The sequence below is a fragment of the Homalodisca vitripennis genome, chromosome X (assembly GCF_021130785.1).
Source record: "Homalodisca vitripennis isolate AUS2020 chromosome X, UT_GWSS_2.1, whole genome shotgun sequence".
In the NCBI taxonomy this organism is placed as follows: domain Eukaryota; kingdom Metazoa; phylum Arthropoda; class Insecta; order Hemiptera; family Cicadellidae; genus Homalodisca; species Homalodisca vitripennis.
The window spans coordinates 67669601-67695262 of record NC_060215.1 but is presented as its reverse complement, the minus strand read 5'-3'; the positions used below and the strand labels follow the sequence as shown (position 1 = coordinate 67695262).

Genomic DNA, 25662 nt, shown 5'->3' with positions numbered 1-25662 from the left:
TATTTTCATGTCTTCTTCATTATTATTCGTCAGCATTACTCCCAAATAAGTGAAGTTGTTTACTTTTTCAAATTTGTGCCCTTCTATTTCTATATTATTTTCATTGTTTATTTGGGTTGTTCTCCCACACTCCATTATTTTGGTTTTCTCTTCATTTATGCTTAAACCAACTTTTTGTGTATGGTTTAGGAGTTTTGCGACCAGCACTTTCAGCTCTTCTTTACTCTTCGCTATAATTGCAACATCATCCGCAAATGCAAGAACATTTATTTTGGTCCCTATTGTAATTCCAGCTTCTGTTTGTCTTACTTCTTGTAATGCTTCCTCTAAAGCTAAATTAAATAGCAATGGGGTCAATCCATCCCCCTGTCTTACGCCTGTGCTTACATCAAACTTTTCCGAGATTTCCCCATTTATCTTAACCTTGCATCTAGATCCTGATATGCATGATTTTGACAAGTTTATTAATTTGTTGGGTATTCCATACTTTTCCATAATCTTCCAGAGTCTTCTTCTACTAATCGAGTCATATGCTTTGGAGAAATCAATAAAAAGGCATAGAAAGGATTTATTGAATTCATGGTATTTGGCAATTGCCTCCTTCAGTATGAATATTTGATCGGTAGTTGATCTACCTCTAGTAAAGCCTGCTTGGTGGTCACCTATTATATTGGATGTATACTCCTCTAATCTTTTTTGTAAAATCTTTGATAGTACTTTGTAGGTACAGTTTAGGAGAGAAATTCCTCTGTAGTTGGTGCACTCTTCTTTGTTACCTTTCTTATGAACAGGGATAACTATCGCTTCCTTCCATTCATTTGGAATCAGTTCTTTTTCCCAAATATTCAGAATCAATTTGTAAATCTCCTTCGCTAGTCTTGCCCCTCCTGCTTTAATCAATTCTGATGATACTGAATCCTCTCCTGGAGCTTTATTGTTTTTTAATTCCTTGATTGCATTTTCTACTTCTTGTAGTGTTGGATCTGGGACCATTGGTTCCACATTTTTATATACTTCCTCGGTTTCCTCTTCCTCTTCCTCCAATGCTTCTACATTCAAGAGATCTTTAAAATACTCTTGCCATACTTGTATCCCTTCTTTGCTCTGTAGTTCCCCAGATTTGTTTTTGATTCCATATGGCATTGGGGTGTATCCCTTCCTGAAAAATCTCACCGATCGATAAAAGTCTCTGCTATTGTTTGCCGTCCTATCCTGTTCCGCTTTCTCTAGGATTTTGTTCACCCATTCCCTCTTTTTTCTCCTGAGTATTTTTACCGTTTCTCTTGAGCGTTTTTTTATATTCTTCCCTATCTCTTGCCTGTTTCCTGTTGAGCCAAGTCTCTTTCCCTTCCTTTCTTTGCACCACTTTTTCTTTGCATTCTTCGTCAAACCATGGTTTTTTGTTCTTCCTTTCATTCTTTCCACACACATCTTTTGCACAGTTTTGTAGGGTTTCCTTTATGTTTGTCCAGCCCCTTTCAATTTTATCTTCCTCTGGGTTTCCTTGAGCTAAGTTACTTAGGGCTTTCCTTTCATAAAAAGCATTCTTTATGTCGTCTTCCGCATCTTCTGTGGGCGCATACACACTCATAACAGATATATTCTTAAACCTACCCTTAATCCTAATTATACACAGTCTTTCATCTTTAGCTTCGAAACATATCACAGTACTCTCAATCTTCCTGCTTACAGCAAATCCTACTCCTCTTTGGTATCTTCCTTCCTCATTTCCACTATAATATATTATATAATCTTTGGTATTTAGCTTTCCTGCTATTGGCCATCTGGTCTCTTGTAGAGCTACCAGATCCATCTCATATTTACTAAGCTCCTCCGACAGTATGTCAATGGCCCCTGGTATAGCTAGAGTTCTAACATTCCACGTCCCAAATCTCAAAGTCCGTAAGGGTGGCCTTGGTCTAATCCGTGTAGTCCGTCCTGTATCCGAGGCATTGTGTTGGTTTTTCTGAACTTAGTGGTTTTCCGATGTGAGTAGTTGGCCCGACGCTCAACCCCCACATACCCTTGGAGGACCGGGTCCGAGTTTCCTGGTTTTCGCCTACCTCATCAGTGCTAAGCCCACCGAAAAGGCGTTTCCCCCCTGCACTACGAGGAAGTACCAGAGAAACTCTTGCTAACATCATTGCTTAGACACCACTGGGGCTAGCAGTCTAGGTGCTTCTGCGGTGATATTAGCCATTAGCAGGCTAATCCAAAATACTATAGATTTTATAAATAACTGGTAAGAAGATGATGGTCTTAGGATCAACACAACTAAAACCTTTACTACAAAAAGAAATTTCATGGTTTTTGTAGACTATAAATATTTTTCATAAGGTTGTCTTAGCGTTTTCTTGACCGATATTACAACCATCTATTTAGTCAGATAAGTGTAACTGTTCACTGTACAAAACTATGTAGACTAAAAATATATACAAAAATATTAAACATTTACAGTACTTACAATAGATTTCAATCTACTGGAAAGCGTAAGAAGTAGTCTGAGATTATTTAAAATGGAAGTATGCTTAACAAGCACCACATCCAAGCAGCCATCTCCCATGTGAGTATAGGGGGAGATGCCGTTAGGACTGCGGGGGCAGGCACAACTAAGGTTGGCACCGTTCACCATCAGAAACTTGCCTTGGATAACCTTCCATTCTGGAACAGAAATGTTACTAACTTATCTGTATAAACTGGCATAATTTATCATCACAATTGCCTTGGGTAACCTTTCACTTTTGAACTGTTGAGTTTATACAACTAATACATTGATGCATGTATACAATTTTATTATTATATCCAAAACTTGTTTACATATAAATATACTCACACTTGTAAATATATCATCACAACTACTATGGACAAACTTCCATTCCTAAACATAAATGCTTCCAACTTATCAATATAATCTGGTACCATTCATATCAGAGCCTTGCCTTGAATAACTTTTCACTTTTGAACTGATGAGTTTATCCTAATAATGCATTAATACATGTATTTTATACAAGTAAATATTTTTGGAAATAAACTATGATTCAATTCATTCAAAGGGCAATATGAAGACACCCGTACACAACTGTCACGAAATATGTTATTGTAACATGTAACAACTGAGACGTAGCAACGATGTTGATGGCTGGACACAGCGCGGCGGACCTCTTGAGACATTCAGTACTCGACCGACTTCCCCCCGCCACCCAGTTGCAAATATAGACACTGAATGGACTTACTAATGAGCGAAATATCAACTATGCTATGAGTTTAATTCCTTACTCACAGTTTAAAACAAAAACCATAAGGTTCAATAGTAAACCCATATGAGGTATGGGCTTATTGTGTGGGGTCGATCCTCTGCTGGAAATTTCAACAGGGTGCTCATACTACAGAAAAATGCCATAAGAACCCTTGCTTTTAAACATATGACTCTATTACTATTCTTGAAGAATATGTAAATAAAGAAATTTGTCTATTGTCTAGTTTAACGTTATGTAATTAAGTACAACATTTAAGGAATATTTAATTTAGTAATATTTTGGCATGGTATTCTTAAAAATGTTGATAGAATATTATTGCATAGGAGTGACTTATATAATTATATAATCTGTATTTTTCTTTTTGTCTCAGATATTACAAATGAAATGGTCATCCATCCAGGTGTACAGATGAAATAATTAGTCTGGGCTCGCGGCTCTGGCACTACTAGCCGTTCAACTAAGGTTCGGCTCGCTCGAGGTTCTATTTCGCTGTCACACGAAACGTTTCACAAAACTCATTCCATTTAACACATGAAATGAGCATTTTGCCATTTCTTTATCGTAATAAAAGTTATATCAAATTAAAGAACACATTCTTGTCTTTCCAACCAATACGTATAAAAAATGTCAATTCTAAAATAATAATGTCTAAATTAGTAAAAACCAAGTACAGTTTTAGTTTGGTTAATTTTATGACATGAAATTTTCGCTCTGCGAGGAAGTTTTTTATTATTCTGTCAGTATCAAACTTCCCATGGAAAAGTTTTAGAAAATCGATTAAACTGCATTTTTTGTCTAAAAAACTTTTTTCTACGACCCCTCATTCCGGGGGAAATTAAGCGTTATCTTAATATTTATAAACACTCGGCGCGCGAGCTTCTCCCAGTCTCAGTACGGTCTTCAGTTCTTTTAGCGTGAAAGCAATGACATTTTGGCTTACCTATAAACCTCACCTAATATATTTCCTAGGATAAAAGTTCAGTTTTAACATTTTAAATCTTAAACTGTCTTTAAATGGCTTAAATATAAAGCTAGATCCTTACATAATAGAATAGAACAGAACAGTGTTGTATTCAACATTCTCCACAGTTTTTTAATGACAGAAGTAATTTAAAACATGTTAATAAATAATAATAAAATATGTACAAAGTTAATACATACGCTTCAATCCAAATCTTCAATGCCGCTCAAATCACCCAAGTCTTCAATGCCGCTCAAGTCATCTGGCGCGTTTTCACTGCTTTCACTGTCACTGCTGCCGAGTGAAATGATCATTGATTCCACGAGATTGTCGATTTGGGGCTCAGCTGAAGCATATTCATTTTCAATTTTTTTCACGTGTTCGCACTTTCTGGCCCATTCCTCTGCACCTATAAGTGAAAACTTTTCTTCCGCTAAAGACTTAATACTTGAAAAACTGCACTGAATATTTCTACTGGCTACGTAGTTTTTCACTTCAGCCCAAATAAGTTCAATAGGGTTTAAGTCCGGGTGGTATGGTGGGAGCCGAAGCACAACATGTCCTCCACTGCTGGTCACTAGTTCATCAAGCTCATACCTAACAAATCTCGGTTTATTTAGGAGAATAACCCTGTACAGCTCCGGGACTAGCAAATCATCCGAAAAAGGTATTTGATGTTTAGAAAGCCAATCTTTCATCAATTGTTTCTTACTTTTTGAAGTCTTTTTGTACATTGTGATAGGGGGCGTTATCAACAACAATAACTTATCTTGGTGGTATGTTAGGCAGAAGTTTTTCTCTCATCCATTTCATCATTGATTCCGTATTCACGTTATCGTGGTAATCACCCGAATGACTCGTTGCCTTCCACATTGTCAATGCATTGGGAACAAAACCAGCTTCACTTCCTGCGTGTATCATGATCAACCGTTCCCCTTTCGAAATGGGAACACGCATTCCTTTAGTTGATTCGTCAGACCACGATGAACTTGACACATGACTTGTCAGTATATAAGACTCGTCTAAGTATATAATTGGACGTCCTTCATCTCTGTAACGTTTGAGTGCTCTTAAATACGAAATTCTTTTTCCTCTTATTTCATTAGTCTCGATCAAAAGCTTGCGGTTATTTTGTGTCCTTCTCCATCGAAAACCAAGTTCTTTAACCCTAGAACTGGCGGTCATTTCATCCTGTAGTGTCGGGCTGTTTTGGAGCTTCGCGCAAGGTTTTTTTAAAAAAAATTATTAAAAATATAAAATCAAAGCAATATAAATAAGAGTATATATTTTTGTGTTCAGAATTAAACGTAGAATTGCACTATATTGTAAAATTAACCATCAAAAATTTTCTAATAAACAATTTTTTTAATCAAATATAAAATTTACGAAAAATATTTCTTAAATTTGGGGGGGACCATACCTAGCAAATGAAGTTATAGTGAGAAATATTTATAAGTGAGATAGCCATTCTGTGTCAAATTTTATCTAGTTTCAGAAAAACATAAACATTATACACATTTATGAAAGCATCATAAAGCTATAGAACAAAAAGCAGCGATGCGTATAAATTCTGAAAATCGGGTGTACACGTAAGACTTTGGTAAAACAAGTTTTGCTAATACATTTATCTATGAATACATGTTATTTTGCATATTTTATTACTTAGAATAAAATAGAATATACAGTAGTAATGAAATAATTGCCATAAATTATTTTTTGAAAAGTAAAAAAAGTAAAATTTTGCCATTATTCAAAAATTTTGCAAAAGATTTTCATTCAGCAAAATATAAAATAGTTTCTAAAGCTTGTACTATATCAAAATTTATAAATTTATGGTTTATAAGTAATAGGAAATATTATGTAGTTAGAAAACTATAAATATAACTAAAGATATTGAAAAAAATATAGAATAACCCAAACAGTTATTATATATAACCAAAGAAATTACAGGAAATATATATTTTATTGTGAAAACTATCTATTTACCAAAAATAAATAGTTACTTCAGAGCTAAAAGAGTGCTATAAATAACGTTTAGTAAGTGAAAACAATAACAAACTATGTGAAATGAATTTTAGCCAAGTCATTTTGCCATAGCCTACACAAAGCCGGTAATTTTCTCAAACATATTTCAGTAAATAGAAATTGATTTATTCTAAAATATATATGTTTACACTACTACGACATCAAACAACACACTACACATTAAATACGACACTAAAACACGCGTAAAACTATTAAAACTTACAAATATCCACAGCTCGGCACGAAAGTGATACAGAACGGCAGCGGCAATATGGCGGTCACAACAAACGGCGTCGCGTTTTCTTTTACGTTCAAAATAACAAGCTTGCTACGTCATAACCATAATACAAAGAGGAATAAAACTCATCTGTTCCTTAGCATTTTTCTTCCCGAATCCAATGGTGCATGAATTATATCGATACGTTACCGGAGTATATTATAAAAAGTAATTATACGAGGGAATGTTTGATCGACAAAATTTTGACGGTTAACACCACAAAAGCGGCATTAACCGACATAATTATGTCGATTAACAGTTCTAGGGTTAAGAATGTTGTTGAGGCTTGATTTTGATCCTTTAAAGTCGATCCGCTGTTTCAATTCTTCATGTAACAAAGATACAGTTGGTAGCTTGTTTTTTAGAAGATGGAACTCGTACACAACTCGCCTTATCAGAGCTTTGTCAAAGTCATCCAATCCTGTAATAGGCTTTTTACGATTCCTTTTCAATTTGTTTGGGGTGAGAAAGCTACTTTCACCATTGTCATTATTAACGGTTAAATTTTTAAGCTCTTTATTAATTCTTGAGATTTCACGTTCTGAGGCGCCTGTAGCTACTGCTGTTCAGACACGGGCCTTTGCCAAGGGAATACTTAAAGTTTTTTCATCAGCCTCCTTTTTCATGAATGTATATACATTACTGACAATTTCACGACTTTGACTGTGCAAAACTCTACCCTTCAGTTTTGATTTCACGCGGTCACACATATTGCTTATGAAATAAGCTTCTTACTAAAACAAAATAACACAATACACAAAAACACTGAACGTAATAATTATTCACAGTTAACTGCACACAGTAAATACACACAGCTTAGAACAACTCACTGTTAATACTGAAGTTTAACGATGCTCACTCTATGACAACAGATGTCACACTGGTATTATATTGTTTGGAGGGAAGGTTTGCTGGAGGGAAAGATGAGTCACAAGTCAGCCAAGCCCTTCCGGCTGGCCCGATCTTGAAGTCCGCCACCGTGGCGCGGGCGTGATGTTTTCAGGAATGACTGATTCACACACCCCTCTTCCCCCCGCGCCATAGCCTACCACCGACCGGCCGCGCGCCCAGACTAATTATTTCATCTGTACTTCTTGAGGTATGTGAGAAAGGACTAAGGGGACAGACACAGTCTGTGATGCTGTTAACTTATCTGAACAGCTGTGTGAGAGGCAGAAGTGACAAAGGTAATTTCACAATTATTGTCAGGCTTTTAAGCCTAAGATATTCTGTATAAAGTAATTTTCACTATCACTGAGTAATATTTTTAAATCTGCTAATTCTTCATCAGACACTTTTTTGTGTGGATGGTCTGAAGCGCTAAAATTCAGATGCAACAGTAATTCAGCAAGTGCAGGAATGTTTTTAATTTATAATTTTGACTTTCAAGTTATTTTTTAAATGTATGAAATATTTATTTAATATCAGTGGCAAAATATTTCTTAAAAGAATGAATGTAATGAATTTTCCTAAAAGATAAATAATTGCTTAGTTATAAATGGAAATTCACTCAGTGTTATATAAATGGCGTTTATTTTTTCTCACAATATCACACACTATAGAGATTAAAACCTTTCTTATTTTACTTGTCTATCTATAGAATGGGAAACTTACCAAATAAATACCTACAGTTTACTTTAAATTACTTTGATTCACTTTATATAAACTAATTTTATAAACTTTACAATCCACATAGGAGAAATTAAAATATCAAAAGATTTTACAGCTGGTTAAATATATTAAATGTGTGTAATTTTGAGTCACTTCACTAACGGTAAGTATAATTATGTTTCACTTAGCCACTAACAAGTCGAGATGTAATACGCAAATAATCAATAAAATTTACTTTACCACCCATTTATATACATTTATAACAGAACTAACCTCATATAAATAACAATGGTTTATTACTGTGATACAACGATTAATGAGACAAAAATAGAACATTAAAATGGATACTAAACTCAAAATAAACTCCTAACTTAATATGTTTTAAACTTAATAATATCCAATAAAATTACTAACCTTGAACTGAGGATTCATCTGAAGTTAAATCTTTCTGTGATGCACAGCGCTTGCAGTCTTTTAAACATTTAGAATCTTCTTCAGTTTTGCTTGAGTTTACGGCTAACTTGATTTCTACTTCATAACCTTGATTAGCCAGAAACTTCTTCATACCTTAAATTCATAACTTTAAACAGACACTATAGAATTATACTGGTCTTAATAACTAAAAACTGAAATACTGTTACTTAAGTAATGATTTCCATTACTACCACAAAGTAATAAATTAAGAGGCTATACCAAATGATTTATAATTTAAAAATAAAATAACAACAATTTTTTAATAAAATCGTATTCGGATGCAAAAAAACGAATTAAATGGACGCATCTCAAGGTCATATTGCATGTAGTCTTATAATACAGAGTGATCATATTTTAAAAACGAGTTTCTGTACTTTAACAAATTACTGTGGCCACCAACAAAGTCTAGAGTTTGGAAATATATTTCAGTAAAACAAGTGGTTTTTCTCAATTTAAAATAACAAGTTATAAATATTTTCAAGTATAAGAAAGAAATTGAGAAAGTTTTTTTTTTCTAAAACTACAACTTTATAATCTGTATTAGAAACAATAGAGGGGTTTGTGATTGAGCCCTTAACTCCTGAAGATGTATATTTACCTTTCTTCTATTCACCGAGCTATCACTGCTGCATCTGTAATGTATGGGGCTTGTCATCTGGACTTTGAGTAACAGTTGCATAACTAATGAATGCCTTCTATGCAACAGCCTGAATACAAATATTAGAATCCAACTATTCTCTTATTGATTCCCAAATTACTCTTGCTGCACCCAAATAATTTGTATTCAAACTATTGTAAGATCACATGTATTTCTATTCTGCATGTTTTAATCAAATACAGCATCAAATTACAAGGTTGTACAATCATACAACAATAACAACTGATAGTGTCTTATTTCGTAAATAAATAAAACACCTCCATAAATTAGTAGGGAAGCACAAAGTAATACCTGTTATATAACTAATGTCTGATAAAGGTGGTAAAAGTTCCCCTGCAAAAACGTGTCAGTATTCATATTAGAAAAAACAGCAGTTAACAGACTACAGAATGTTACTAGAAATTTACATGTAGAGAAGACATGCTATGTGATAAAATGTGACTCACTTCCTTGGCTCTTGCTGTAATGAGTAGATTTCATTTAATCAAGATCACGCTAGTGCCAGCCAGTATGTTATTCTAGGAATGAGTATATGTTCACCAGTAGCTCTCTGTATATATATATATATATATATATATATATATATATATAATAAAAATATATACATATAATAAAATAAGATCAGAGTGTGTATGTATATATATATATATATATATATATATATACTACCTACTTGAGGATATATTCAGTGTCCTGCTATTCTATTGGAACAGTCCTCGAGGAGTCGGTAGAAAATTTTAATGTAAGCATAGGTTGATATGCATTCATTTTAAAGGGCTAGTCAAGCAGTCGCAAACTGCACATCAAAAGCTTTATCCGTTACAAAATGGTGGCGGTTCAAGTTTTTAAAAGTAAACTGTAAATTCAGCAGAAAATTCATGAAGTTGCTTTAATTAGTTTCTTTGTTTGAAGGTTATTTTTGACGATGGAAGGATTGTGAAGGAAACAGGATTTAAGTTAAGTTTTAATGATTAATGTTGTATAGTTTTTTATTAAGTGCATGTTTATAGAGTTAGTGAAGTTGACAAACAACATGTAGGTTGTGATTCCTGACTTAGGCGTGCCACAACGCTTTGGTAAGATTTGTTTATTTTAACCTAGTTTGTAATCATGTATTAGGTTAGTTGTCTACCTGAAGAAGAGATCAGATTGCAGATCTCGAAACTTAGTGTTACTGATTTCTTGTTTCACTGAACGATGGCAAATGTCCGGAAAAATCCTGTTTCCTTTTAATTAGTTTAATTTTACGTTAACAATTTTGTGTTGCTATTGTTACTAACCACTACAAATTATTAATTTGAAATAGGTGTTTATTTACAGTAATCATGTGTGAAGTTTTGTAGCTTCATCTGATATGGTTACAATAAAATTAAGCTGTTCTTGAACTTGTACATAAGATCAGTATTGAAACTTTTGAGCAACGTCATTTTGTTGGATTAACCTTTTGATGTCTAATTTGTGACATGATGTTCTACTAAGACCTTTAAAATTGTATGCACCTCGACCTATGCTTATATTTAAGATTTTCCACAGACCCCTTACAGACCATCTCCCTGAGATGGTGAAGAGCTACTGATTGTATCAAAAAGTTGAATTTTTCGTCCTATGTCACTGTACAAAGTTTTATGTTTGTACCTTTATGAGTACAAGAGATATTAGATCATTTCAAGACTTTTAAGCACTACTGTATATATTCTAGGGTTAATTTTTTGTTATATAACATCAGAATCTGGTCTCCTGGAAACAGATAATCTACTATTATTGGTGATGAATTAGAATAAATTAAATCTTTTTAACAACTTGTATGAACTGTTAGGAATATGCCGGTGACTCATAGTTTTTTTCAAGATTTAAAATAAGCTACCTTTCATAGTACCTGATCTAGTAGGCTTACCATAATTTTGCTATTATTATATTCTTGTTATTAAGACCGAGTTTATCCATTAGTCACTCATACAAGGCTACAATCTCTTCGACTTGTACCAGTTTGGGTCTCAGGAGAATTCAGCGATATGACAATCCCTTCGACCCAGGGTAGTTTAGGTAGGAGAATTTAGAGGTGGCATACCTTTTGACTTTGAGTATTTTGGTTAGGAGAGTTCTCGGATATGGCATTCCTTTTAATTCTGAACAGTTCGAGTAGGAGAGTTTAAGGGTGGTATTCCCTTTGACTGGGGCAGTTTGAATAGAAGAGTTCAAGGATGACATTACCTACGGCTCTCAGCAGTTTGGTTAGAATTTAGGGGTAACATTTCCCTTGACTCAGGGCAGTTTGGGTAGAGAGTCTAGGGGTAATAGGCTGTACAGACTGCAAAGGATTATTTTCATTTGAGATGTAAGTTCCCCTATAAGAAATTAATAGAATTAGGGTTTTCTGGATTATGGTTTGAAGCTGTATTGTTCCTCTTTACAATTTCAAGTAATAGTTTGAAATAATCAAAACTTTATTGAATTTTAAAGTAAATTTTGGAGAAATGTTTTATTTTAGTCTCAAAATTGATAGTCTCAAGAGATATTGGAAATAATTTGAATTAAGATTTAGATCTGAGTTGATTTGAGATTCTAAAGAAGGGTAATTATTTCTTGTAACTGTGGTGACCGTATGAAACTAGGCTAGCACATTGTCTTCAAGTCATTGCTATTATAAAGGATAAATACTATAAAAGAATGGATTTATCTCTATGTTAATAACATTGGTTAATGCATTTAGTTAACAGAGGAGAAAGTTAAATTTAGAGAAAATGTACCAAAGAAATTAAAAACATTTAAATAAAACCATCACTCTTTAAAACAATAAATCCCTATTATGAGTAATGGGCTTTTAGATAGTGCCAAATGTATAAACCCTTGGTTCTTACTTATAAACACATTTCTTAAAAATTAAATTTAAATCAGTTTTGAGGACCAACCTGAGAAATCATAACGTTTAGGACCCATCCATCGGAAGTTGTCACTATCCCGTATAATGTCACCTAGGTACCCATAGGAGATGACACTGGCATAGTAGCACAGCAAGGTGGTTTGGTTGTGTACACTACTTACATCCAAACCAGCACTTTCACCTGAAACCCATTATGTCACCTTAGAGACATTATTCAACAAGAAACACAAAAACAGTAATATATGTTGCCTCAGTACAGTAATAACAGTAAATAAATAATAATAATAACGAATAAATAAACAGTGATACTCTTTATTGGTTAGACTATACTAACTTACTACACTTTGAGTTATTTATTGCAATTGTGAATGTACAATAATGTCCCCAAATCAAAATGTTGTTTGTGCACCTTAAGAATTTAAGATACTTTTTGTCACATGGAAAAATATGATATTTTTACCTTGTTGGACATTGTGTTCATATGATTTAAATTTTTTAAAGTATGCCAAACTTGTATTATTTGATTTATTTATAGAGTTTTGAACAATTTGTACTGTCAATATCAGTCTAAGCTCTTAATTTATCTATACTTATACAGTTTAAAGTTACATTTGGTTACTTTCCAATAGTTACCAAGAAATGTGCTAAAATCAAAATTAGTAGACATTGCTGTGCAAAATAAACTAGAGAAAATTAACACTTCCTCATAACGAAGGTGAAAAATAAAAGAGACTCCTGCTATTTTCTGACCAAACCCTCACCTGTGTTGGCTTCTTGTTACTGTTGCATGTTTATGAGGTAAGATTAGTTACACTTGTAGACATGGATAATTGTTGAATTAACAAATCCAGAAAAAAATTTACTCAAAAACTCACACATTTTGTATGAGTTTCAACAAATGCTTATACATTTTAAGTAAACAAACTTTTTTTTAAACAATGACTTGTGTGAGGTGATAATTGAAGCTTTTCTGATTTAGACAATGCAGTTAGTTTGTAGACTATTTTCATTGTGTTGAAGGTCTTTGTACTGGAATGGAGAAACAATACTGCAACTAATTGAGAAAATTTGGGCTTCATATGGAATGTTAAGTAGTCCAAGCAGTACCGGGATAGTGACAAAAGAAAGGAAATTTACACTGCCACAGTACAATTAAATTTCTTTGCTAAAAAGATTGAGACCAAATGGCATACTGTAAAAGCTCTTTTTACTTAGTTGCTCTTTTATTAAAAAAATTACGCTGCTACCACCATTGTTTCATTTTTTTATTCTATCAACAGCAGTGTACAAGTGGACAATTATAAAATCTCCACTTCATCACTAAGCATAATAAATAATAACATACAATATACGAAAACAACTAATATTTAAAAAAACTAACTCCTTTTGTAGAATCAACATGTATGCAAGTGTTAACACTCAGATGTCAGTCAACATGTATTGGGATTTAAGTAGGAACTCAAACTTTAGACTTGTATTCAGACAAGAATATATCACAAGTTCTCATACATGTGTATCAGTGTAAACTCACCTTAACATGATCTTGAATTTTATTGGTTGCTAGTTATTTATAACCTATTTTGTGAGTTCTATATTAAGTTTCGACTAGTAAATGTTGTTGCATTAACTATTTATTTTTATTAATTTGTATATGATACATGATGTTTTCCAATGGTATGTAATGGTTTGATGTGGATAACATAAGATTTTTTAAATTGATGAACTCTGTTATGAATGCTGTACTAATTACTTTTTGTAAATAACTTGTAATTCATTTTCATACTCACCTGCTAGCGTGTGAAGGTCAATAGTTCTGTGTTTTAATAATTAACCCTCAGTTTATCTCGTCTGATTGTTAATATGTATTTAATGTATTGCATATAAATTTACTATTGATATTTTATAAATGCCACCAATGCTGAAAATTATTTGTTAATATGGTTGTGCTATTTTTATTTTTATGTTATATATTTAAGTAAGCCACTTTATAATAAAATTACAAAATTAAATTAATTACTACCTTTCATTAAATTTTTGAAGTAAAGTAAGAGGTATGTTAATTTATGTAATTTTTCATTTTCACTTATTTTTTATTACTTCAGTTTAAATTTGTTTTTGACATTATTTATTAACTATTTAACTGGCCAACGATCAGTAATTAATCTTTTTTGGACATTTATTTTCCTAATGGCAAGTAACTAATTCTTAGTTGTTTTTACAATAATCTGTTTACACAAAGTTTTTCTATCTTAAAGTACATTTAAATTGGTAGCACTTTATATCACATTAATTGGAATGTTTCACAGTTATGTCCTATATATAGTTTATTGAATAATAATGTGTATTATCTAAGACAAAAATATTTAAAATTACGATACAAATGTTAGATTGCAACTCCATTACTACTTCGCCCGCATTGAGAGAACTTGTGAGTAAGGGAGTTTTACCATTTTATTGTATCGTGGGAAATTTTGTTTGGGAAAGACATGAGCTACATCAATGCGTAATATATTTCTTTCTGAATCAAAACAAGTGTTTTAAACATTGTTTCTTGTTCTACAGGCCAACACGATTTTTTGTAAACATTGCTTATGCTATTAGGCTAATGAAAACAAGTATTTGTGACTAGCTACTACTTTTTCCTAGTGAAGGTATTCTAGCATTATTGTGATACACTACAACTTTGCTTACAAAATTCATTAACAAGTGATATATCACTTATGAGTTTCATTTACAACTCAGTGTGTATCTTTTGTTATTTAAAACTTAGTTTTCACAACATTGTCATCGCTGCTGACTAAGAAAATTTTATGGTAAAAAAAAATAATTTTTTACATATTTTGCATAATTTTGATTTTCCTACGCAAAATTATTTTTGTATTTTTCTAAGGCTTTATTTTACAAATTCCACATTTAACTTTTTTCTGGGTTTCTCAAGCAATAAAATAAAGTGCTACTTCGAAATACAAAAGGCATGTTCAACTACACATAAATATTCCTTGTAATGTACTCGAAAAGAAAATATGTATTAATAAATATTTTACTCTAACTATTATAAACAGATGTTTAAATAATAATGTGCATAAATAGCAAACAGAGTCTGCCAGTACAGAGTTTTTAACTGCCAGTTGCAGGGTCAATGCAGTGAATAGTTTAGTAAAGAACTTTAAAAAAATGTGTAACAAAAAATAATTGTATAAGGAAATTACAATATGTTACATTGTTTCCACATGTGCTATGTGTATATCGAAAGGTACTGTACATACATATTATATCAATGGTACATTGCTTTTGAATAAATATTTTTCAGATCTTACTAAACAGAATAATTGAGTGTGCATACATAGTGGGAGAATGACTATAGTCAACAAGTGGTCTTGTCCATAGACTCAATATACACTATCAGTAACTCAAGATCTTATCTTCCTTTGCAATTCAAACACTGAGGTCTCATTTGATTCAGTATTGTTACTGACACTAAGATATATTATCATGTTTACAATAAAATTAATGGAAGTTGTTTGCATATAACATTTACATAACAAGTTACATAATATTCTTACACTAAAATTTAAATGATGTTGCTAAATAAAGTTGTTATGACTGACCGATTATGATGTGGATGACAGCGGTCTGTATGTCTGTGGTGCCATGAATGCAGTAAGCCACAGTATCAGTGCTTCCACCAGGAATAATTCCCACCCGCAGGTTGGGCTTGGGGAGATCACAAGCCACATTATTAGGGTCCACACCATTATCCCGTGCAGTGCGTGTGATCAGTCCATTCATGATCTCAGAGAACGTGCCGTCACCACCGACACAAACCACACCATCGTACTCTGTCAGGTTGTCTTCCAAGAGAATGTCTCGTGCATGGTTCGACCGTTGTGTTATTGTCAAATCCACCTTCACTCCTGCGATATCCATCAGAGGCTTTACAACCTCTTTATAAATCCTGAGCCCTCTTTTTCTTCCACCAAATGGGTTAACAAACATAAGCAAGTGCTTTGGCCTGTGCTTCAGTTCTAAAATAAAAACATTAAAACATATTAATTAATGAATTTTCTTTACTTTCCAGTATAAAACATTAACAGTCAATGGGACACACTAGATTTGTCTGAATAAAATCATGTTTTCACCTTAGGATTAAGTAGTATAATAATAAATAATTGTTTATAAAAAATTTGTCTCTAGATTTAACTGCTAAAAATTAAAATAGGCATTGAGTTAGATTAATGTTAATAGGAATATATTTTTACTTAGGGAAAAAAGAAAGATATTTAAATATAACACTTTGAAATTGGTTTTCCCACATACATTTATCTGTTACAGAATACATAAACTAAGCCTACGCATACAGTAGTAACTCCTACCAATAAATTATGAATGTTTAAATAAATATACAGTTATCAGACACTGCCAACACCTGAGTATTGTCTGTGGTTCGTTGAAAGAATACTTTCAGCCCAAAGAAACTCAGATATTAAAAGTAACAGAGCAGAAACAGTAAATGGCTGATAAAATTATATAATTATAGATTTAGTTATGTGAATTGATTATAAATTCACTCTAGAATGATCCTGGTTATGGTACAGTTGTATTTCAATACAGCATGTGGGAAATAAATTCATTTAATGTGTTGTATACAGCAGTAACAGTTGTAAACTAAACTAATGGTTTAATAAAAGTAAATGAATCAAAATAATATTTGTTAATACAATTGAGTCAGAACCTCTGCAAATTTTAAACTTATGAGAAAAGGACACAGGGAAGTTATTATTATTAGTTTACTAAAAATATTTATTATTATTTAAATATAATCAGTGAATTAAGCTTCAGATCATAAAAATCTATAGGAAGATCTCCCTCACAAACTTTAATAATAAAAATCAGAATCTCTTTATTTCATAAACATCAAGTTTAGAAAGTGTGTCATATTAACTTAAAACAATACAATGTTAACTATTTACAGAGTTTCATCATTTCTGTACAAAAGTTCATCACTATTCAATCCCTGAAAATAAGGTCCAAACTACATTTTGTTAATTTACCAGTAGGCTATTAAACAGTAAAGCTTTCTTTGCACAATAATCTTAATCTACATTTATAATTCATTTTGCACATTGGTTTCCATATGTTTCAGTTGATCTAATTTATAAATAAGTATTGTTTGCAAAAGCAACAATACTGCTTGTGATATTCAAACAAGTTGTAGATAAAGGTATAAGCAATTCAGATACCTTACTTGATGAAACCAGGTGAAATAAAAAATTAACTTTAATGCATTTTCTTTGACGAGCAAAAAAGAAAACTAGTTCCAAGGAAATTATACCTTTCCATCTTACTTTTTGACAAATAGGGGCTAGGACACCAGGTGGAGATTTTCAGTAATGGATCACAGAAAAGAATATTTTTATTTTCCTTTTCCCAAATTTAGAATTAATCTGACCTTCAAGATTATACACTTTCCAGCTACAACAAATATTGTAAATTAAATGTTTATATCCACTAACATAATCATTTTGCCTAATAGTAAAGAAACGAGTTTAAAAACCATGCTTTAGATTTTGTTTTTATTCTGTGAGTAATCAAACTATCAGTTCTATTTGTTCCCCAACAGATAAAAAGCTGCCACACAATTTTTAACCTAGAAGATTGATTTTGAGAAACCAATTTTCTGAAGAAAAGACTTTGCCCACACAGCACTAGATGTTTTATAGATTTATTAACAACTTAAAAGATCATGTACTTATAAATAAAAGCAGTAGAATAACCTGTGAGCATGCTGTCAAGAGTAGTGACCCATGTAGTAACTTGTCGATGGTCTGAGCTCTCGAGGTCAACTCTTTTATATTTCCACTGGTTCTGTTTCTCTTGGACTACAAAATGTACTGTAAACACTTGGTGTGTTGACTCCACACCATTATCAACGTTGCAGCAGCATGATTGATCGGAGTTATGAAGATATTTGACTGCAATTATATCATTCACTGGAAGGCTGGTCCGAGCTGAAATAATACAAGTCTCTTAAACCTTTAATTCAATTTAATTTCATAAACTTCTTCAATATTTCATAGCATTTTAAGATTTTTTTTCAAATCTAACACTGTTTCATAATATTTTAACAGAGAGTAAAGATTAAGGTTAATAGATATCCATGTCCAATATTTATAGCCTAAGTCACATTGCTGCTAATGATGTAGATCATGGATATTTAAGGACTGCATCTGTAAACTAACTGCAATGCCTCTCCACAGTGTATATCCCCACCTAACTTTAACATATTTAATTTACTCCGGAATCACAAACTAATATGTAAAGTAACATTTTATTATTAAGATTTAAGTTACTTGTATTAATTGAAAAACCAATGATACAATGAGAGAATATACCAAATTACAGAGAATTATGTAATGATGGATGAAACCACTTGTCAGGTTGAATAACAAACAATTAGATAATTAGACATCTGTACAGGTATGGTAATCAATGGATGATTAATGTTACAAATTGCTCAATTTGGTTACTGATATGAGATAGCACATCTTGCAGCCTCTTGGTTCAACTGAGGTAACAAATAAAACACAATATCCAAGTAAATTCTAAAAAAAACCAAGTTATATTATCATGAATAAATATTGTATTCTGTTTTCGATAAAGCCGAATTAAGTTGGTTTGTAGTTAGTTACCTGTATCATTTTTTCTCTACCACTAAAATAAACACCATATTGGCAATCCTTTGGTATCATTTTTCTTACCCCATCATATTGCATGCTGATATCATCTTCTGTAACTACTGTTTATCTTGTAATAATCTCTTTTACTACACAGGTTGGAAACAACATTATCCCGCAATTTAAACGGTTTAAATACAATGCTAAGTTGTGTAATAATTTCTTTTACTACACAGGTTGGAAACAAGACAAACCCACAATTTAAACTGTTTAAATGATTTAAATACAATGCTAAGTTGTAGGTAATAGTGATCAGATTACTTGAGGTATTTTTGTATTTTGCCCTTTTTTCACAAAATGTGGTGATAGGGTGCAACTGAGAAGTTTCACAAAGCTACCTAAATCCTCCTCCAAAAAAAATGGGAATTAATCCTTGTTTAAAAATACATGGCATCTTGTCTTTAAACAAAATGGCAACTGGTTGAAAATTAGAGAATTTACATAATTCTTAGTTAAATTAACTAACTTTTATTTCATAAAATATAATTTTTTTTAGAATTTCTTCATTATATACCTACCTTGAAGTGAATATTTAAGAATTGTTAAACTCAATAAAAATTATCGAGATAATTTAAATATTAAATTACTTAAGATATTGTAATAACAAAAAGACATACCAAATTACTAATAATAACAACAAAACTATGAGATGTTCCAGTGTTGCTAAATCCTCCTTGACAGTTTTCACATATTAATTTAATAAGCAAACTTAGATATGAACTTGATGAGTGGCACAATTATATTAGAATGAACGAAGTATTCTAAGGCTGTGGTTACATCTGTAACCTGAAAAATTATACTAAAAACTACAATGAAAGCAGCAATTAATTACTCCTCATGAAAGGTTTGGTGTGACATTGAGGTATCTGGCAACTGATCACAAATTTAGATGGTTGTTCACAAATGTGTTAGATATAAGAACCAAAATACTTACAAGTTTATTTTTAGGAAGGTTATGTTTGACAAGAAGACTGAAAGAATTTTTAAAATTTTGTTTCTTATTGATCAGGTATAAATAATTTTAAAATCAGTAATAAAAATTTTAAAACATACAAATTATTTCAAATTTTATTTTGAATAAGATAAATTTTGATTTAAAGCTTACTGAAAAAACCCCAAGCAGAACAACTAAATACAATAACTATGTTTGGTCAATTAAAATTCACGTATAATGTTAGCTGCATCATAAGTAGCCTACTTGGACAATGTTTTCAAAAAGTGGAAGTTTAAGACCAAACTTCATTGTGGTAGGAGGTTGGAAACACCACTAACAGACGAAAGATTTCTTAACTTAATTGAAGAAAATCCCAATTCATCATGTAAAAGAATAGCGAGGCAGGTAGGAGTAAGTTCTCATATTACTGTCTAGAGGATCTGTTATTCCCAGTTACTGTACCCCTATCATTTGCAAAGTGTGCAGGCTCTACTTCCAGGGGATAATGAAAGAACTCAACTGTGTACAGAATTCAGGAATAGAATTGAGAGAAATCTAGGTTTCCTTTCTAATGTTTTGTTCACCGATGAAGCTTTATTTACAAGGAATGGGATTAATCATTTCCATAACAACAATGTTTGGGCAGATGAAAACTATCTTGCTATATTTTAAAGCTGACACCATACGTGGGCACTACCTTCAATTTATTAGAGATTCTTTACCTGAACTGTTAAAAGAAATTCCACTAAATGAAAAAACACAGATGTGCTATATACACGATGGGGCCAATGCACATTTTGAGGTAAATGTAAGAGCCAAATTAGATAGACGTTTTGTAGAAAAATGGATTGGCCGGAATGGTTTTTTTTACTTTGGTCTGCTCATTTTCTCGATCTAAATCCACTGGATTATTATCTTAGGGGACATTTAAAATACAGCATGCAGATTCCTGAGCTAAAAGGTAAAAAAAATGTTTTGACTAAATATGCTCTTTTCTTGTAACCGACTGACGCCTTTCACAAGACAAAATAATTGTTGCTCCTGGCTTGCGCAAGTATAAAGTGGTCATGCGTATGTATGCGCTGATGGATTTTGTTGAGAAAGGTATCATTGCAATTGTAATAAAAAATTTTAAATAGTTATTATCTTGCAATTTTTTATAACAATGCAGGTTTTTTTGTTATATGACCGACAAAATATTTTTAACTGGCACCATTTTGTTCATATTAAAGCAAATAACGCAATAATTTTTTGCATTTTCCTCTTATCCCAACATATATGGAAAATTTGGTATCAGTAGCTTTACTAGTTCTAGAGATTGTAATTTTAAAAAAAAAATCCAAAATGGTGACTAATGGCTAAAACAACACATTTCACTAAATTTACGTTGATATGACATTTTTTGTTTGAAATCTTGAGTACTATCAGCCACAGAAGTTTGTGACACCCTTTTTTTGAACACTCTGTATATGTAGTGTATATGTTATTTTACTTTAATAATTAACATTCTATAGTTGTTTAACCCTTCAAGTGCTGAATATATCACTTTAAAGTGCTGGGCATTTTCTAGTATATTAGATGGGGTTTTTTAAATACAAAAATATCAGTGCATTAAGTATAATTGTTTTTTCAGAAAAAAAAAAACATGTTCTATAAGATAAAGAAAAACAAATATACTCATCATATATAATTTTAAGGTTACAAAGTGGTCTTGTTGACTATAAGAATGAAAAAATAAACAAAATATACAGATTATTTCAAATTTTATTCAGAATAAGATAAATGTTGCATCAAAGATTTTTTTAACATAAACCACCCAAAACAAATACCGTAAAAAAATAAATAACTATGTATGATGGACTAAAATTCACATATAATGTTAGCTGTATCATAAGTAACCTACTTGGACAATGTGTATTTAAAAATATAAACAGCAAAATTGGTTATTTTAGGTGGCAACAGATTTTAGACATTTTATGACATATATCTTGTCACATACTGTAGCATTATCAAAGGTGGTATGTTTGGTTGGCAAAGGTAGGCTGAGGGAGGAGGCAATACGGCAGTCATCTGGAGGGCGCAATAGTCCACGGGCAGTAGATTTTCAAATCTGCCCTTGACTATACCTGGGGGAGTCTTGAACATTTCATGGGTCATGCCAGGGGATCACTGTCTGCTCTGCATCTAAGCTCTAATGGTGGTGGGTGGTGCTGTAATTTTTTGTTGAGTTGTGTTTGGTTTAATTTTAGAGTATAGCATTTAAAGAAAGTTTTGGAAAATTTTTTATCTTTAGGTACAAGGAAAATTGGTTGTAGATAAGAATATGAATTTTTTACTATATATATATATATATATATATATATATATATATATATATATATTATATATTAACCTGTAATTTCAGGGGATGAATTTATTTATGACATAAGAAAATTACATTTTTTTATAATCTAAAAAATTATACATGTTTTTAACGAAATGTACTCAGAGAAGTAACACTTAAAAATGTCAATCATTGAATCATCTTTTACAAGTAACTATTACACAGCAAGTAACTAATAGTAAGTTTGATTGTATTTGTTGGGTTTTGAATTCAATAAACTTTAAAACCATGGACATGGATGTGCTGTCACCACACGAGTCTAGTTTTCAATTCTCAAGAGAAAGGGGGACTAGAGTGGTACTTTTACTTGGCATGTGGTACCTTGTTAGGGGTATAATTGTAAAGTGAAATACACTTTTATTTAGGGTACCAAGTCACTGGATTTCTCCAAGATTTCCCAATTATGAGAGTAAATATTTAAGGAATTTATGCCCAAATTAACTATCTCTTTTCTTTACTTTTAACAAAAATACATTATATATTGTGAATATAATTTTTAAGCAGTTATTGAGAATGAAAATTAGTTACTCTGGCAACTGTATGACATGCAACAATTATCAAAGTTAAATCCAATCTCACTGTAAACTCTGTCTACTATTTGTTACTCTTTCGCTCGTTTCACCGAAAAATTTAATTAGCTTTCACCTAGATTCTACATTGATAAAGATAGGACGATTTATGGTGTGAGCCGCATTGGCAAAACTGACATGAGTGAAATAAAGTGCAGACTGAAAACCAACGAAACAGAACTGGGATCAGCTGTCTTGTTACTGTATTCTGTATTGTAAAGCAGAGGACAATATTATCGTCTTCACAAATATGATAACTAGCATCAAGTTGTTTTCAACTGCATTTTAGGTTACTCTGTAGGACTTGCCATTTAATGTTTATTGTTTATTACTTGTGATACTGATGAAAGAAAAAGGATAATGCAACTGTTATCCTGAACTTAAAAAAAATATATTACAATACTTCTTATGTCTGCTCAATGTACAAAAGGAGAGTTCATTCGAAGCAATTTATGAAATATAATTTTGTTTTACGTATATTTGTTAAGAGTTCTAAAAATATCTGTATGCCAATTACAGATTTATTGCAAGAGAAGGGATACAAACAAGTACACTAGGTAGTATGCATAATTTCCTTCATCTCAATCCCCTGAAATGAGTTGTGTGTCCTTTTAGATGACAGTTATGAATGTGATTAAGCTGATTAAGTATCTTTAAATAAGTTGATCATTTAATCAATGTACCATTTAAAAATCTGCTTCCCATGGACTATTGTGAATTCCAAATATTTTGGATTTGGGCAATGGACAATTAAGGTATGTCTCTTGGCAAAGTTGTTTAACTTTCCTAACATTCCCCATAGCTCTCCCGTACTTAAAATGCATATCAAAGTTCACTATTTGCATACTGAACATCCATATTTACCTGAATTTACAACTACGGATGAATTAAAAACTAATTATTGAAATGCAAACATAACAGATTTAACTTGTACAATAAAATTCAAAGTCAACTGGATAGTTCTAAAACATTACATTTTCAACTACATTATCCATTGCTGCACACAGGTGATTATTAAAACTGCTGATTTCTTTCCAAAGTCTAAATGTTTGCTGCCTTAGCTTGTGCAAAAATACCTTTAAAGTAGTCTTGCTCACATGTGTGTAATTTCTTTAAATAGTATATTTTCATTTTCAGACAGAATTTTAGATGCAGACAAATCGTATACTGCAAAAAAATTGAGGAGTGACAAATCAAAACGTGTTTTGTCACCAAAAATTCGATATTGAGTTATGCACATGGTGTTTTTCCTCTCACTGAATTCTATCAACCTATACATAGCAAAAGGCACCAAAAAATGTTTTGTCCCATGTAACTTAAGTAGGAAAATCATGAATTTAATCAAACTGTGTTTTGTCCACACCCTCATTTGGATCAAATCATGTTTTTGTCCAACAACCAATGGGAGTCAGTCAGCGAAGTGTTCTTATTGGTTCAATGGAGTCATTGTGACCATGTTGAGTTGATTTTACAGTGGTAGAGGTTATGTTACAGTGAGTTCTGTAAAAACTTATGGCATTTTTGCTTGTGTTTTAAAAAGGATAAACAGTAGTTTCAGTGATGGAAGAGTTTTCAATTAGTGAGTTGGATGGTGGAGTGCCAGTTTCCTTAATTAACAACGATTCAAGAAAAAGAAAAAAAAAGTAACAACTAAGGTTAAGGCAGTTAAGCTTAAAAGGTATTCAGCTCCAACCGGATCAGTGTTGTTTGTTCCTTGCAAACATAACACATGACATTTGATGTGTTGTCAAATTAGGCCAAGAGATGTCAAAATTCTCAGGGATAAACTGTACAAAATCCCAGATAAATTAGACAAGACAATATTGTAGCCAGTTTAGTACAACCTAGGCCAGTGAAGATGCGTAGGCCCCGTAAGGAACGTAGTGAGCTACCAAGTTCAGGTAAACATGCATTCTCAGTTCAGTACTGTATTCCTTCAGTAATCAATAATAAACGTATTCCAGTCTGCAAGGAAAACTTCTTATCCATTACCAAATTTGGGCGAACTAGGCTAGCAAGTATAATTAAAAAGGTAAATTCTGGAGAGATGCAATCGCTGAACATAGAGGTGGAGATAGAAAAAGTAGAAAAAGCATTGCAAAGAAAGAAAAGGTTAGAGAAATTTATATCAGGGTTGCATGCAACTGAAAATCATTACAATAGAACAAAATCAAAAAGGGTTTATCTGAGCAGCCAGTGTAGTATAAGAAAACTACATAATTCATATCACTCAACGCTTTCTGATGCAGAAGGTAGCTTAAAAGTTAGTTTTTCTATGTTCCGAGACATTTTTAGAAATGAATTCAACATAGGTTTCAGAACTCCAGCGTCTGATGTTTGTAGCCAGTGCCTAGTAATAAAAGAAAAATTGAAACAGGCGCCACCAAATTCTCAAGAAAAAGCTATGTTAATGGCCGAAAAAACCATCCACAAGAGGAGAGCAAAGGCATTTTACGACTACATTAAAACGGAACCTGATAACTCCATTTCATTATGTTTTGATCTCCAACAGATCCAGCCGCTGCCTAAAACTTGCATTCAGGAAGCATTTTATCTAAGGCAATTTAATTTTTATTCATTGGTAATAGTTGACGGCCACAAAGGACCCTATTTTTTACACTTGGACGGAAGACCAATCTGGAAAAGGAAGCACAGAGGTCTCATCAGCACTTTTTTTTATCACCTTAAAACACAATGGACTTCAACGGTAAGACTGTACTTCGTTTATTTTGTGACGGGTGCGGTGCTCAAAATAAAAATAACATAGTACTTCCACACACTTATGTTTTACATGCACACAGTAAATACAACCTTAGAGGAAATTCAGATATATTATCCCGTCAAAGGACACAGCTTTTTTACCTGCGGACCGGATTTTTTGACAGAGTAGAGCAAATT

General features: G+C 32.2%; 1 protein-coding gene across 1 annotated transcript in view; it reads right to left on the bottom strand.

The window, feature by feature from the left end:
- The window catches only part of LOC124369127 (ceramide kinase), a 46822-nt gene that overhangs the window by 18390 nt on the left and 2770 nt on the right, over positions 1-25662 (bottom strand). Inside the window, exons 2-6 of the mRNA XM_046826890.1 lie at positions 17919-18152; positions 15753-16169; positions 12173-12325; positions 8546-8698; positions 2465-2661 (exon numbers count right to left, since the gene is read on the bottom strand). Of these exons, the coding sequence (XP_046682846.1) occupies positions 2465-2661; positions 8546-8698; positions 12173-12325; positions 15753-16169; positions 17919-18152 (1154 nt within the window). The remainder of the gene's footprint in view (positions 1-2464; positions 2662-8545; positions 8699-12172; positions 12326-15752; positions 16170-17918; positions 18153-25662) is intronic.